General features: G+C 35.7%; 1 protein-coding gene across 1 annotated transcript in view; it reads right to left on the reverse strand.

Moving 5' to 3' along the window:
* Nucleotides 1-6002: 6002 nt before the first annotated feature.
* The window catches only part of ntrk2a (neurotrophic tyrosine kinase, receptor, type 2a), a 243282-nt gene continuing 232447 nt past the window's right edge, over nt 6003-16837 (reverse strand). The window contains exons 16-17 of the mRNA XM_028802412.2: nt 12314-12472; nt 6003-11237 (exon numbers count right to left, since the gene is read on the reverse strand). Of these exons, the coding sequence (XP_028658245.1) occupies nt 11052-11237; nt 12314-12472 (345 nt within the window). The 3' untranslated portion in view covers nt 6003-11051. The remainder of the gene's footprint in view (nt 11238-12313; nt 12473-16837) is intronic.

Below are 16837 nucleotides of genomic sequence, written 5' to 3' on the forward strand. Positions count from 1 at the left end.
TGTGCATTGGGCCCTGCTGTAAATTAACTCGCATTCTCAGGTAGGTCTCATGCTAAAATAAAACAAAAAAAGTAACAAATTTGCGTGACTGTCTGCCATGTATGTGAGGCATTTGATTTCCTGTCTGGATATTTGCCCAGTAACTGAGACATTTACCACATAAGGCAGCTATTGGACATGTGAGACATTTGCCACTGATGCAGGATATTTGCCGTTTAAATGTATATTAACATTTGCCATATAAATGAACCATTCTGTGCAGCAAAAAACACAGAATAAATGATTGCAAAAATGGCATACCATATTATTAATATGTGAGCAATTTATGAAAAAAACTAAACATAATGTATAATATGTTTTAAGTTTAGTTTAGGTATTAGTCGTCCCCTTTTTCAATAAAATGTAGTCTTATTTATTGTATTTTCTTACATAGAATAAATGAGATCAGGAAATCAATATGAAATTGTAATGTGACTTGTCTAGCTATTGCATGGGCTGTAGGCAGTGGAAGCAGGGCTGTGGTGGAGCCTTGGGGGCACGCACTTTGTGAGGGCTGTGGGCGCCTCTCTAGGGAGAGCTGAGTGACAGGGGTCAGAGTTAATTAACAGTGCATTCAGCCAAAAGTGTAGTGGTTAGTTAGTGAGGAGAAGCATTGGAGTTGGTAGGAAGACCGCATCAGGATGTGAAGGGAGTGACTGCTTAAAGGGCAGTCAAGAGGCAGACAGGACAAATTATTATTTTGGAGGTGTCCCTATGACCGAGATAACGGGTGGTGGTAGAGCACTGTTTATATCCCAGCATATCAAATAAAAAGTCAGTTGGATTTGGAAGACTCCCTGGAAAAGCGGCTCCTGTTTTTCTTACTCGACTGGTCATGATAGTAAGGTATGACTAAAAAATATTGAGTTTCTTCAAAAACATTAAACAGAGACAAACATGATAAAAATTATTCACCCTGTTGGACGTTTTCACATTTTATTGTTACACAATGTTAAATCCCCGTGGATTTTTTTTTCACATTGATCAGCAGAAAAAAAATCTCTGTATTGTCCAATTGAAAACATTGAATTTCTGCAATGTGACCTAAAAGTGTGTTTTTGATAATTTACAGTGTTTGGCGTACACGAAACATGGTTTGATGCCCAAAAGGTTTTAATTTTGGCCTCATCAGAGCATAGCACCTTCTTTCAGCGGACTGTGCCCTGTGGCAAAATCTACCCGAGATGTCATGTGTGTTTTGTCTTTTTCTTTAAAACTGGCTTTCTCTTTGCTACTCATAAAGCTGCAATTGATGAAGCACCTGGGCAACAGTTAATGTGTGCACAGTCTCTCCAATCTCAGCCCCTGTAGCTTGTCAGTCCTTCAAATTTCTCACATGTCTGTTGGTCTTCTTCTAGTCTGCCTGATAATTCAGTTTTTGTGGACAACCTCTTCAAGGCAGATTTCCAGCTGTTCCATGCTCTTTCCATTTCTTAATGACAGATTTAATTCGACTCCAAGGGATATTCAGTGACATGGATATTTTCTTGTTTCCATCCCCTGGCTTTTCAATCACCTTTTCATGGAGTTGCTTGGGGTGTTCTTTTGTCTTCATTGTGTAGATTAGGCCACCACACTGACTCACCTTAAGATGGACCTTCCAGTTAAGGTGCACTTACCGTATCCTACAGTCGATTGAAACACCAGGCAGGTAATCTCCAGTTTAGCTTATGATGACATCAGAGTGACTCTGGGTCTGTGAGACAGGGCCTTGTGGTCTGTTGAGGATATGTTTTGTTTCATTCCGAGAACAAAATGTATTTTTGTCAGCATTAAAGAAACAATTATTAGCTAAAGTTTAAACTGTTGAAGGCCATACAAAATGCTTAAAAAAGCTTCCCTACTCTTATGTCACACACACACACACACATCAATATTACGGCTAGGGTCACTGTGTGTGTGTCAAATAAAATCCTTGCTTTGGACAACTGACATTAACAGTGTCTGTGATTTATTTTTATTTAGGTGAATTCTTACTGAACCTCTTCAGTTGGTGGAAGCAGTGGGATTCAAGACTCATAGTCTCGGATCTGGTCCTTGCCTGATTTGGGGAAAGAAAGCAGAATACACCATAAGGTAAGGTTTTGGAAAATCTACTCTCTGCTGTTAAATGGCTTGGGCAGGGCCAAAGACTGACAGTCTTTGAATCCTGCAGTATAAAATAAGGTACAAGTTGTCTGAAGCAAAGATTTCAGTAAAACCAAGGAAAAAAAAAACCAAAGGAAAATAGGGAACCTGTAGCTTCTTTGATAGAAGTAGTAAGCATGCAATAGAGAAAAAGAAACCCGTAGCTTCAACAGAAGTGAGTGAAAAACCCGTAGCTTCAATAGAAGTGAGTATGTGCAGTGAACAAAGGGAATTTCACACGTTATTTACAGAAGTGGCTATATTTTAGCTTTATCTGGCCTGTTATTAACACCATCAGACTGCTTTACTACAACTAAGTTAATATGGATACAAAAACTCTTCAATTAAAAATTCAGATAACTGTAAAAATGAAAATACCTTTATGTTCAATAAAGAAAAATAACATATTTCATGTGAATTATTGTAATAAACATGCTAAATCAATTATATTACAGTTTCCAAAACTGTTAAAGAATGAAAGAAACAGCAACAGCAATTGAATTCTAATTTTAAATCCATTGCTGTATTAATATGAAAATGATTTTGAATGTTAAAATATATATATATATATATATATATATATATATATATATATATATATATATATATATATATATATATTGTCACCTTCTATATACCATTCTGGACCTAAAAATATCATGTGCATGTGCAAGCTTTAATGGCTCAAAGGCCAAACAAGTCCCACTGTAGATGTTGTGATTCCCTTCAACATTCCACCAAGAAGGAATCACAGCAGGCACCAGGTCTCAATTAGCAGCACGCCATAGAAGCATAGATGACAACAGCTATCTGTTACAACTACTGCATATTGCCAGTGCTGGGAGATCTTAACATCATTATTCAGAAGTGAAATTGGTCAGTATGATGCACATTGTAATAAGACCTTATTGTTCTTTGGAAAGATGGTAATTAATGCTTGCCGTAAAGTTTTACTGTCTCTAGCTTCTGTAAACATTGCTTATAAAAGTGGAGGGAACTTATTTAAATTGTTTTAATAAAATTCCACTGAGTATCCATCAGGGCCTGCTGCTTTCGCACTTTGGAGTGTGTGTATAGTGTCTTGCAATTCTGAAAGCTTCAGAGGTTTGTCCAGGTCCTCTGCAATACAAGTATCTAGCTGTGGTATTTGTAATGCATCAACAAAACTCATTAGATTGTGTCTTATCTTCCTTAAACTGAGTAGAATATAAGTACTCCATAAATGTGTGGGTTATATTATTGTGATCAATAATTTTATCTCCATCTGGGTTTGTAATTTCTGTTATTGCATTGCAAACTTCCTGCTTGTGGATTTGTTCAGCTAAGATCTTATTAACCTTCTCACCATGTTTATTGTAATAATGTCGTGATTTAAAGATCAGCTGTTCCATTTCTTTCGTTGTCAAGAGATTAAATTCTGATTTCAGAACTTGTCTTTTCTTAAAAATTGCTTAATTTGGAGACCTGGCATATTCGATAATCTATCCTGGTGATTGCCCTAATTAACTTAAACACCTTCTTGGTTTCCAATTTATTTTTGTGGGAAAGATATTAAGTAATCTGTCCTCTTAAAAAGGCCTTCAGAGTTTCTCAGAGTATTCCTGTAGTGACCTCTGTGGATGCATTTGTCTCTAAAAAGTAATCAATTTGCTCGGAGATGAATTCTGTACACACACTCGGGTCGGCCAGTACTTGGAGCTTACAGCCACACCAGTGTGAATGCTCCCGATCTCGTCTGATCTCAGAAGCTAAACACACTCAGACTCAGACAGAACTTGGAGTGCAGGGAAATCTGATAGTTGGTTTAAGTTGGGTCCCACTAACCCAATCCACTCTTTCATTTTATTACAAGCCACATGGAGACTTTTATAGTCTTTCATTTCCAGCTGCACAGCTTTAATCATCTGAAGGATATTGTACAGGCAGGCCTGATGAGAAGGGGGGGAGGTGGAGTAAGATTCCCCAGGTCTGTGATTCCTATGTATTGTTCTTTATTTTAATAAACCCCATGGGTGATCCCCCTAACACCTTCTATATGACTGGCACAGAACCCAACATTGAAGTCAAACCCTTCACCTGCCAGTAACCCCCACTATTAGATTATTATTTTCGGGAAAAAATTTTTCTCCAGATCCAGCATCAGTTTTCGAAGCCCCTGTGTAGAGGAACTCTGATGAAGACCACAGCAAAATGTAATTATGTGCATACTGATTGGTCTATGACTGGCTACAAGCAAGTTTAAATATGGAAGTGAATCCCCAAATGTCATGAAATTTTTTTATCAAATGCCTTTGAAACATTGAAACATTGCTTTAAAACTTCCTCAAGGTTTTTAGTCAACTTTTACACGGGTTTGCTGCTGTGTCACTAATAGTCACATTATTGTCAGTTACAGTGTTATGGTGACTACTTTTTAGGATGCTGAATAATAATAATAATAATTCTTTGCATTTATATAGCGCTTTTTTCACTACTCAAGGCGCTTAGCAATTGCAGGTTAAGGGCCTTGCTCAAGGGCTCAACAGAGCAGAGTCCCTTTTGGCATCTTATGGGATTCGAACTGGCAACCTTCCGATTGCCAGTGCAGATCCCTAGCCTCAGAGCTACAGGATTTAAGGCTGCAGAATTCACTGACCTGGAATCAAACAAGTGAACTGCTGGATTTTGAAGAATAGCATTCACAAAAATTTGACTGCATTTTAATTCTTGTCAAATTCTTTATGACTTGAAAGTTTATTGTTATTATTATTATTATTTTAAAGCGTATGTTGTTTTTGAACCAGATGACAGTGGATATATTATAGTAATGTCAGCAACTATGCATGTTGTACAGGGTACTGCATTTTCATATTTACGAGTATAATCATTGTCAGTGCTAAATCTGAACATGTTTTATCAATTATATCTGTAAACTTATAAGCTTTGTACTTGAAATGGGCAGTATTAATCATAATCTATGTAACAATCATTTTACATTATATTCATCTCACTGCAGATGTCCAGCATTTTTAATGTAATAATAAAAATATGTCGTGGAACTAACATTAGAAATCTTCAGAGGATGTACATTAAAAAAGCTTATTATTGTACTTGAAAGCAACTTAGTGAAAACATATTTCAAGGATAACATAGATAATACAACACACAGATGGTCAAAAGGATGGTCTTGGTTGAATGGAACATTTAAACACTTCCTTCCTAATTAAATATTTTTGTCCATTCATCTTCACAAAAATGAGAACATGGAGATTTGAATTGCTGTGTTTTTTCCATCAGATTTTCCGGGGATTGGGCTATATCTGTAGCATTAACTTTATCTGATATATAAAAAGGAAAGTCTGTGTGTCCATCTCCTGGTTTTTCTGATTTTCACTTATATATCTCCGAACCCCTAAATGTATCCCTGACAAACCCTGTGGAAGCTCTTCTAATTTCCTCAGGAAACAATAGCACACAAAGCTTTAAACCCAAGCACCCAGCCTGTAGTGGACAGACTAGACAGTCTCTTTTACTGGTGAGCCTCCATGCCATATTGTAGAAATGCCAGAGTCACAATTTGATATATAATAGACTACCTTATTCCTGCTCTGTCAATCCTCTTTGAAATGGTTTTCTTCATCTGTTCAAAAATATATATCAAGTTCAGTGATATGTGCTGAGTTAAGCTTGTCTGAATATTTTGTGAATTTTAAGTAATGTTTGCCTTCCGTTTCAGACAATAACCATTAGAAAGAGAAGTGAAGCCCAACAATAATGATGTGTAAATTCTTAAACGTATACTGTATCTGTCAGGGAACATCTTATTTAACTTAGGTTAAGTCAGTAAGCATATCCTGTTTTGTCTAGCCAGTGTTTTATTGTAAGACATAATACTTTTATTAAATACAATGTATTACAAGAGACTTTTCCATTTCAGTTTGAGAAGCTGTTCACATGATACACAAACAATACCATACTAATACTCGGGCATCAGGTACAAATCAGCCAAGATGCAATGAATTGTTTTAAGCCATGGATGCCTTTAACACACTGCAAAGATCTACTAAACTGTTAGCACAGAGACACCACGTATCTAAAGTACAGCATCTGGAACCTTCTATGATTGAAAAAGTCATTTCTTTCATTTAATTTTTACAAACCGAAAAGAAAGATATTGAACACATACATATATATTCTCAAAATAGATGAGTGTTCATTAAGTGAAGTCACAGTTTGTTGTTTTTATCCTCATAATTTCAAGAAAATAAATACATAATAGTTTTCTGGGGAAAGGAAAACTGTACTCCAACGCTGTGAAATTGCTCCTTCATATACAGAGCATTACTTTTAGAGTCAGGACAATCAGAAAGCCAAGGCGTCGCCTATACTTCTGTGCACAAGAATTGGTAAGTTCACATTTTAGGCTTTATAAAGATGCTTTGATGATCTTCAACAAAACAGTGCATTCAAAAAGAAGTTTAAGAACAATGACACAGTGCTCTTTAACATCCCGAGAAAATATTCATGATGCTCTCACCACACCCTCACCCTCCCTCCCCACAAAAATAAACAGCCACATATTAACATGTAACTTATTATAAGTTTGTTGGTTGTAAACATTTGCCAATGTAAATTAATTATTGTATCTGTAATAAAAATAGACTAAAACTAAATTCATGCTGATAACACAGGTTTTTTTAATCTATCTCAAGGCTCTGTTCCTTTTTATACTGAGCTATGGTATGTACTAGATACTAGAGGGCCTAATGATTAGGGAAGGAATTAGATCAGGAGTATCTTTAAAACACAAATAAGACATTATCAATGTATAAATTAATATACAAAGTACCTTTATCACAGATATTACTTTGGCCTAACAGGCATTATATTGGATAAGAATGGCCCATGCTGCTCAGAAAATAACCTACAATAAAATCCTCTCGAGTGACATAGCTTTTCCTCTACAAATGTACACTTTGTGTTCCATCTGTAACAGTGTGCTGTGGGGAGAAAATTGTTTTTAAGGCTTTAAGATTTGGCCTTCAAACCTCAGCCCCAATCTCAGCCTTTGCCAACAAAAGTGCTACTGCTGAGAAACAATAAATACATAACTAATACAGAACACCATACATCAACTTCCTTCAGAAAGCTGTTTCACAATCTAAAATTAACAGTAGCAGTAATATAATGCTTGGGATACAATAAGCCATTAACCAAAAAAAAATGTTAACAGCAAACCTCCACATGAAGCCACCGGTCCACTCAGTCTTATTGCCACAGAAGCAATTATTATAGGAATCCCAGAGACTGGTGACAACACAAGCCAAAAAATCTCCCTACGAAAGTGTCAAACGTTATTTCCCAAAAAATTATACTGTATGTCACACAGGAGACTTCCAACAGTCATAACTGTATCAGACCAGTGATTCCTGGCTGTCGACATGAGGAGTACAATCTGCTACACTTTAGGGCTAAGACTGATGGAGGAGTAACTGCAAATGCCTCAGAGTAGCACCAACACTACCAAGCAAGCTCTTGTACTGCTCCAAGTTCTAACAAGCAGACAGAGCACTGACTGAGGTGACGCATGGCCTTACCAGGAATTAGAACATTTGACTTAAATCCATTACACTAATGGGCTGTCACCCAATGTCCCATACCATTCATACCACACACAAAGATGCTGCAATTCTGCAGCCCAGCCAACTCCAAGCACACATCGGTTCTAAATTACAGGGCTAGCGACTGGCGGCTGCCAGCCTCTAGAAACAGTTGGGATGTTCTTCATTCATTCTCTCGCATCAGAATTTAAAATCAAAATGCAGTCCATCAAACTAAAGGACTTAGCCAGCAAGAGCAGTCTTATACATGGCTCACAGACAGGTATCACCCCTGACAAATGGTGACATACTGTATCATTTGCTTATTCAACAAAGTCTTAATCATAGTGATATTATCACATAGTAAACATATACATTTCAAACGGTCAAAAGTTAATACAAAAAAAATACAAAAAGCATTTTCTCTTGAAAAGTTTTCATAAATAATTGCTGTAAATAACTATATAATATGAATCACATAACCATTAACTTTTAATTAATTAGAGATTAGGATATATCATCAATTAACAAATGATGAAGGAAAATTAATTAAAAATATTATATAAATAAAATTAAACTATGTATTTACATTAAGGTCCAGCAGCAAGAAAAACCTCATCACACTCTATACCTGGCTTTATTTGGGCTTTTTTCATCAATGTCCCTTTATTTTTCCCTTTCAAAGTGAGGTTGGTTTGTCTTAGAAATTGTTACAGCGCTGAATTTCTTTTTCAAAGACATGTTTAACAAAGTTTCGCCTTGTCCTCCTCCTGCATCTGAATCCCCCCACCCCCATTTCTTTTTTACAAAAATAAAAAAAGAATCATTGTGATCCAGGTTGACTGACATTGCCCTTGTTGTAAGCGTGAGTTAAGCAAATGCCATACAATAAATTATTAAAAAAATACTGCAATGGTAAAAGAAAAAAATGAATCAGTAGAATAATAGTTATTGATCATTCGTATTTGTTAGCAAACAAATGATTAAGTTAAAAAAATGAACCACTGAGAAATTTAGGGTTCATTATAGTGCTGCTTAAAGCAATAAACATCCGATTGTCACATTGTCCCAAGGACTGGGCTCTGCTGATGGTTACCAGCATTGAAAATGAAAATAGGTAAGGGGTGTAAAACTGGTACTCAAAGGATTTCTGAGAAGACTGCTTTTCTCAGTCACTTGAAATGGAGTAATAGTGCACAGTTACGTGGATTCTTCTCTTTTCTTACTCACATTAACTACATATTTTCAAAAAACATCCCATACTATATTCCTTTGACATTGCTCATATCATTTTGAAGAACATCCTTAAAAATTATGCATATGTGCTTTTCTTTCATAAAGGCAGCTAAAGTTATGGATGTATATTACATAATAAATGGTTTGATACTTATTGTAAATATCGGACCCCCCCCCAGAATTAACAAATAATCATAAGGTCAGTAGTGATTTTCACCTTACAGTGTTATTAATCAATTCATCACATGATTAAAATCTAAAAAAGTGCTTTTGTCAAATAAATGACTTATCAAACATAAAGTAAAAATAAATCCCCTATTAAATGGACGCTTACCATCTGTTTATTTCAACGGCTCACTCAAGAAAAGTTCTGAGCTATGTGTTACTACAGTACAGCAACTATTACTACAACTAGTGCTACTGCTACTACTACTATTGTAATGAACCAGTACAAGCAGTATGACATTCTCTCTCTCTCAGAAAGAGACACTGAAGCATTCTTGACAGATACATATAGTACCATATTTAAATTATCTCTTAGTGGTTCAGCTAAAATTCCTAAGTATCTGAATGCAGGTGGCTTATGTGTGAATTAAGTAAATTTTGGCACGACAAACATGCTTCATCGTGCAGTAGTCATGCAATGTCTGTCAGAAACAAACGTCTAGCTAAAGGATGAGAATACCATGTTAAGATTTGCCTCGTAGTATGATAAAGATCAAGTGCAAATGATGAAACCAACTTTCTGGATTCCGACAGATTCTATTCAGCTCGCTCACTGAGCTTTGCATTTGAAAATCTCTATTTTTACCACCGTATTTCAACAATTTCAAGTCACTTATCTGCAGATTAGTAAATTAGCCCTCACATTTGAACACTAGTAGGAATGGTTAGCTTCATTCATGAGTAGTTTGACATTCAGACATAAAAGTGTGTAAAGTATAAAGGCCATACAAAAATCTAGCATTGTTCCATAAAATAAGGGATAAGAATTTAAAAAAAAAGAAGAAGAAAGCATTGCAAGTAGCACATCTTATGATACTTTGTCAGGGAATTTACAACCGCTGCATTACGGAAGGAAGTCCATTGCCTTCAGTGGCTGACCCTGAAATTAATACTGTGCATTAGTCCAAGCCTGCAGTTCTTGATGATTGTCTGTAGATTGTAGCCTTACTTGCAGTCAAATGGCATTGCCACTTTAGTGCCTCCCAGTATATATCAATTGCCATCTTTAGTTATTCATGATTTTGGTTTGATTGTGTACCCATTTTTGTGCACACAAGATTTCCTGTGAAGATTAGACTCATTTAATGTGAAGGGATTATGTGCCACAGAGCAAAAAATAAACACACAGGTAAGGGGTTTGGCAAATAAATAAAAAAAAAAAAAATGATTATGCTCTGTTAGGTATGTTACTGATTCAGAGTCTGATCCAAAGCACAATCAAGTCCGTCTTTGCAGTGAAAAAATCAGAGAATAATTTTCCCTTCTATTGCCTGGTCTCTTCATTAAAAATAAATACGATAAATTTTGAACAAAAAAAAAAAATAAAAATCATTTAATGTTGCTCATTATACCATACAACTTTCTTCTAAAAGAAAAAGTGAAAGTTGAAATGAACACGTATTCCATCTAACACTGGAATATTTACAGAAGATTTCAAAAGTCAGTTTCCCTTTTTTCATCCCAGTCGAAGGCAAGAATGTAAGAAGGCAGTTTTTTTTTTTTATGAATGTTTTGGGGGAGAGAAAAGAAAGAAACACACATAATCAGATATAAGGCCTTCTGTCAATGTGGAGTAAGACAGAGCAGAAGCAGAATCGGTAATGGGGAAGATAACACTGGTCATTCATTTGTCTAAATGATCTGAAAAGAATTACTGTAGATTGAGGTTGCCCTTTGAGAAAAAGCTTCTCCTTGTCTTCTTCTTCATTAACACCATCAGAGAGATAAAGAGCTGGGTGCCAACTACATTCTCATTCACATTCGTACACTCACTCAAGCTTGCTCAGATACGCACAAACACATACAGACACATTCCACAGTCAAGAGTGTGGTAAAGGTGAAAGATTAACCCAAGATGTCCAGATATACAGGTGAAGCCTTGGCCAGGTTCTGAAGAAGGCTGTGTATCTCCTTAATATTGAGCCTCATATGAGGCTCACGTTGCCAACAGCCAAGCATTAGGTCATATACTTCCTTTGGGCATGTGCGAGGACGTTGCAGGACACGTCCCTGAGTGATGCATTCAATGACCTGTGAAAAATTAGAGAGGTAACAGTTTATAATAAATAAGCATGGGAAAGGTGTTATATACATAAAATGTATTATTATTAAGACATTTTTATTTGAATCGTGTAAGAGGTTGGGAGCATGCGCTGATAGTGCATTGTCGCACCCACCACACAACAAACGACCTGGACTGGGACTAGTGCAGCAAGTGACGCCTAAGCACCACATTGGAACAGTGTAAGGTTTTTGACGGTGCCTGGAGTACCAATCCTGCCACCAATCCCCAAGTTTTCCCTGTAAACTAGAGAATGCAGATTAACGTCATACCAAGCTTGTTTTAACATTTTGTCACGTGAAGTGGTGGGGAAATGTATAAATCTGTCATGTTAGCTCATGTTTTGTAAGGGTGTTTAAAGTTTGGTACAAAATTCAAAAAAACATTTGGTTGCAATATACCTAAATTATCTCTGTTGCAAAGCTGCATTTTCCTCGTGGCCCAAAAATGTAAGATTACCAACACTTTAGTTTCAGCTGACATGGCTTACATGGCTTTTTCGTGTCAATGGAGCAATCATGTGACATACAAAATTTGCTGTCAAATTGATATCTTTTTATAAGTAAAAACAGCACAGAGGCGATCATAACTGCGCTCATAGCTGCAGTGTAAATTAAAGCAATTTATGCAAACTCACTTAATCTGAATAAAAGGAAATAGAAAAGAAAGAGTTCACTAATTAAATTAACTGAATAATGTGAGACATCTGGGGGCCTTCACACATTTTGTATGTAGACATAGCATCAATTCTATCAAAGTGTTTGTGTAACTGCAGACTTTAACAAAGGATGAACTGAAATCACATAAAGTCTTTAAAGTCACTGAGAGTTTTAGTTTGAATGTGTGGTTTCTTACTAGAACCAGACATCCCCATGAGTTCATTTATTTCTCACTACATACTGTACATTCTTTGTACAATACATATAATTTTAAGTAGGATTATTTGAGGGGACTACTATAAATAACATTATTCATTTGACATTATAATAATATAACTGTTATACTTTCAGCTCACATCTTTTTTTCAGTTTTACTAGAAACTTACTTCATTATTAGATAGCTGATACCAAGGTTGTTTGCCGTATGTGAATATTTCCCATAATACAACACCTAGGCTCCAAACATCACTCTCTGTTGTGAATTTCCTGTACATAATACTCTCTGGAGGCATCCAGCGAATTGGTAACATTGTATGGCCACCGACCTACAAAATAAAAGAAAAGAAAATGTAAGTAGAAAAATGAAAGGACTTCATTAGATGCTGGAAAATGGGGCTGCAGCATTAAAAACATTTTTTTTAATTAAAATTGTACATACTGACAATTATTTTGCAATTTGTTTCTTTCTCATTGTCTTCTGATTATTTCTAACATGTTTCTTAAAATGACAAATTAAGTGTTCCACAGTATATTGTACTGAGATTTGGACAAAAAATTCATATAAAACTCAAATATTTATGAACTTGTAAAGAGACCGGAATATGCTAAAAATCTGCAATTATTATTCGTATTTATAAATACAGCTTGCAATGAATGTATTGCTGAAATTGTTAGTAAGGTGTCAAACATATATTAACACTCTCTCCCTACAACTGTCTTCTTTGGCTTCTGTTCATATCATTTATATTGTACAGAATCATAATTAGCTTGACGACATGTAATTAGACTAGAGTAGCTGGGTATGACCTGCAGTGCTATCACTGCACATACTTCTCAGACTGATCATTTGTGTGAAGCTGGCTTTGTTCCCGAAATATACAGTACGATTAAATAATTAAACAAACAAACTACACAAATAACAAGAAGAAACTAACCCTAGACAGGTAACCAACCCACCGCAGGATACATTCTCACATACATACATACATACATACATACATACATACATACATACATACATACATACATACATACATACATACATACATACATACACACACTGAGTCAACTTGAAGTTTTCAATTATTCAAACCTGCATCTGTTGAAAACACAGGAAAAGAATGTGATAATTCCACCCACATTACTGGCCTTGGTTTTTCTGGAGCTGTAAGGCAGCAACACTAACAACTGCATTGCCGTGCTTTCCAGGGGACAAATATTATGAAAGACATAACTCATCAGTGTGAAAAAAATAAAAGTCATATCTGCTAATCTGGGTGTAGAAGATTGTTTTTCTAATTGTTTATTGTGTTTAAGAGGCCAGATTTTGAGGTTATTACTTAAAAAGAGATACTGGATTGCTTTGACCCACTGATTCTTTAGAAATAAAAATTAGGACTGTACATACTGTATATTCTTTTTATTAGATGTTTAATTTGTCCATTTTTGATGTATTTTTAAAACTAAATTAAAATATGTAGTTCCATACCTTTACAGTACAGTATAGAAACAAACAAAATTGATCCAGGCACAAAGGTTTTCATTCTTAATTCATTCATTTTCCAAACCCCCTTATTCCATTTCAAGGTTATGGGGTTAAGCCTATCCCAGGTGCATACAGTGTAAGGTATGCAATGCCAGTTCATCCTAGGGAACTTTTAGACACACAATCATTGATCAAACTTAATCTGTATATCTTTGAGAGGAAAAAGAAACCATTAACCCCCAAGACAACTGATGAGGCTATATAGAAAATGTGAAAGCTCCACACTCTACGGTTCAGGATTTTAACCCTGTGCCACTGTGTCATTATATATGCAAGTTGGCAAATTTTAGTTTGGATATTATCACTGATATCTTTGATTTAAATGAATACTTAACTCAAAAATTATATTTTTATATGTTACTAGTTTGTAGTGGTGGCCAAGAAAAATGTATAACTCACGTTTTCATGCAGAATTGCGAGAAAAAAGTTTCTGATATAATAGAAGCCAATAGTAACTAATGCTTTACAATAGCAAACAATGTGAAAAATGTCCATGGAAAAAATATTTGCATGTTACTTGTGTCACATAATCCACATTTTTAGTACGCCAGTGGTATGCTCAAGACATGCAAAACACATTCTTTTTTGCTAAAATAATGTTAAATATATAGTATACTAGGATTAATCAGCGTACTTTATAAACAAGAAACTACAGGCTAATGGGAATTACTTTTTGAATTGAAGAACCCCCATTCACTGGTCAAAGGTCCTGCCTTCAATACAAAAAGTGACTTCCATGAGGCTTTAGTTTCCCATTTATGACGTGTACCAATTTTTGCCTGAAGTATATGTAGCCAAGGTCCATGTGGCTACACCGGAGTTTTCATGTCAAAAACGCCGTTATGATAATATACTGGTTTATCTAAAAGACTGTCTCAAACGAATAGATTTTTTTACATGACAATGTTATGGATGTTCATGGCCCTTTGAAAGTTACTTTTTTCAGAGCCTATATTCATTAACTATTGTATATATAGGATTTTTAAGCTAAGCTATACAGTTTGTCATGTATGTGCTAGGGGTAGACAATTACAAATCCTAAAAGTATGCTGTTTGGTGAAGGAATGGGTTTCTGCGAATGCTTTTGGTGTTTTAGCCAAAGGCTATGTAACTCAGAGATGTGTTTGTATATCAGCTGGAGTGGTGAGTTAGGAGTGCAAATGGAGAACAACAAAGCTGCATATCTTTCAAATTGCATGAACAGAGAGTGTTAAAAAATATAAAAAGCTCTCTTTAAAGCTTGCTCAGGCTACTATTCTAAAATAACAGATAACAATAATAATAATCGTTGGGTACTGCTTAGAACACTGGCTAATTTAACAAATGGGAATTCAGATGTACAGTGCAAAATACCAAAATATATTACCAGTGCCAACATTATGAACTTCTTTAATGAGAAAAACTAAAAATATAACATTCCAGATCTCAGCATCACAGTGCAAACTGCATACTAGCTTGGCAAACCCTGTCTCGCTTTGCTTCCAACACTTTAGAAATTTTAATCTGGTAACAGAACAGAAAGCCATTAATTTCTAAAATGAAACCTACCACTTCTTCTCTAGCTCCAGTGCCAACAAAACTAGTAAAAAGCGCAATGGATGTTCTTGCAGCACCTATTCTTAGCATTATCAATAGCTCATTATGTATGGTGCAGTACCTGATGCACTAAAAGCATCAGTCATCAAACCATTACTTAAAAAGTCAGACCTAGACCCACATATACTTAATAATTATAGACCCATATCAAATTTACTCTTTTTTCTAAAATACATGAAAAAATAGTTGCCAATCAGCTTCAGTCACACCTTACGCATTACAATTTATTTGAGAAATTCCACTCTGGCTTCCTCACTGGTCATAGTACAGAAACAGCACTAATGCGTGTTGTAAATGACATTCTGATACCCTCTGATGAAAAAAATTCCACTGTAATTATGTTGTTATACTTAAGTGCAGAATTTGATGCCATTGACCATTCTATTTTACTACATAGTCTGGAAAATGACATTGGACTTACAGGCACTGTCCTTGCCTGGATTAGTTCTTATTTATCAATTTGATTCCAGTACGTACAGAAATATGCTGACAGTACTCCATCATTATACACCGAAGTGAGATATGGTGTCCCACAGGGCTTGGTACTAGGACCTTTACTGTTTTCACTTTACATGGTTCCACTGGTATCTATCATTAGAAAATACAGTATGTTCATTTTCATTCATACGCAGATGACACCCAGTTATACCTTTCTCTCAGACCAAATGACGTTTCTCCGATGTTGTTCTTAATTAGATGTGTTAGTGAATTAAAGGAGTGGATGGATGAAAACTACTTGTCTTAGGCACAGATAAAACAGAGATGTTAATTATTGGAGGGAATGATGCTGATCATAACAATATTTTGTCATTATTTAATTCAATTGGAATCACCATTAGTTTTACTGATCAGACTGAAATGTAGCCATTATATTTGACTCCAACATGTTATTTAAAGGACATATTACAAACTTTGCAATGGAAATGTCATCTCTGATAAAAGAGCACTGGAATCATTGGGTAGGAGGGTCCTTACATCAGATTGACCAGCCCAGCACTGACTCAACTGTGGAAGTAGGGGGGAGGGGGGAGGAAGCTTGTTGGATGAGGTTTCCAGGAGCCTCACTTATAACACGCAGAATTCACACTAAAACATAGTGTACGGACAAAAGTGGAAATGTGCGTCTGAACAAAAAAATTCAGATGCACAAAACCATGCACGCACTTCTGCTCCATCAGTCCTAGTCAGTGAAATGTAACACACATGCATGCACCTACCACCCCACCCCAACACCTCCCAGAATTACGCCCCTTTGAATATGCAAATCAATATAAATAGCCCTTTAAGTTCAGTGTGTTGTGAAAAGACGATGGCAAAAGCACAGGGAAAGAAGAAGAATTTTAGCAAATGCAAAGCAGAGGCAATGAAAAAACATACTATTTGTTGGCTTAAGCAGTGGTATAATACTTCGTATTCTATGTGTTCTATGTATGGGCACGTAACCCATCACCACGATATAAGCTCTGTAATAAATATCAAACCAGCTGTAAACATAGATGGCCGATTCTCCAAAACTTTTAAGAAGCATTGAAAAATCTTCATAATAAGT

This window comes from Erpetoichthys calabaricus, chromosome 5 (assembly GCF_900747795.2).
Source record: "Erpetoichthys calabaricus chromosome 5, fErpCal1.3, whole genome shotgun sequence".
Taxonomy (NCBI): domain Eukaryota; kingdom Metazoa; phylum Chordata; class Cladistia; order Polypteriformes; family Polypteridae; genus Erpetoichthys; species Erpetoichthys calabaricus.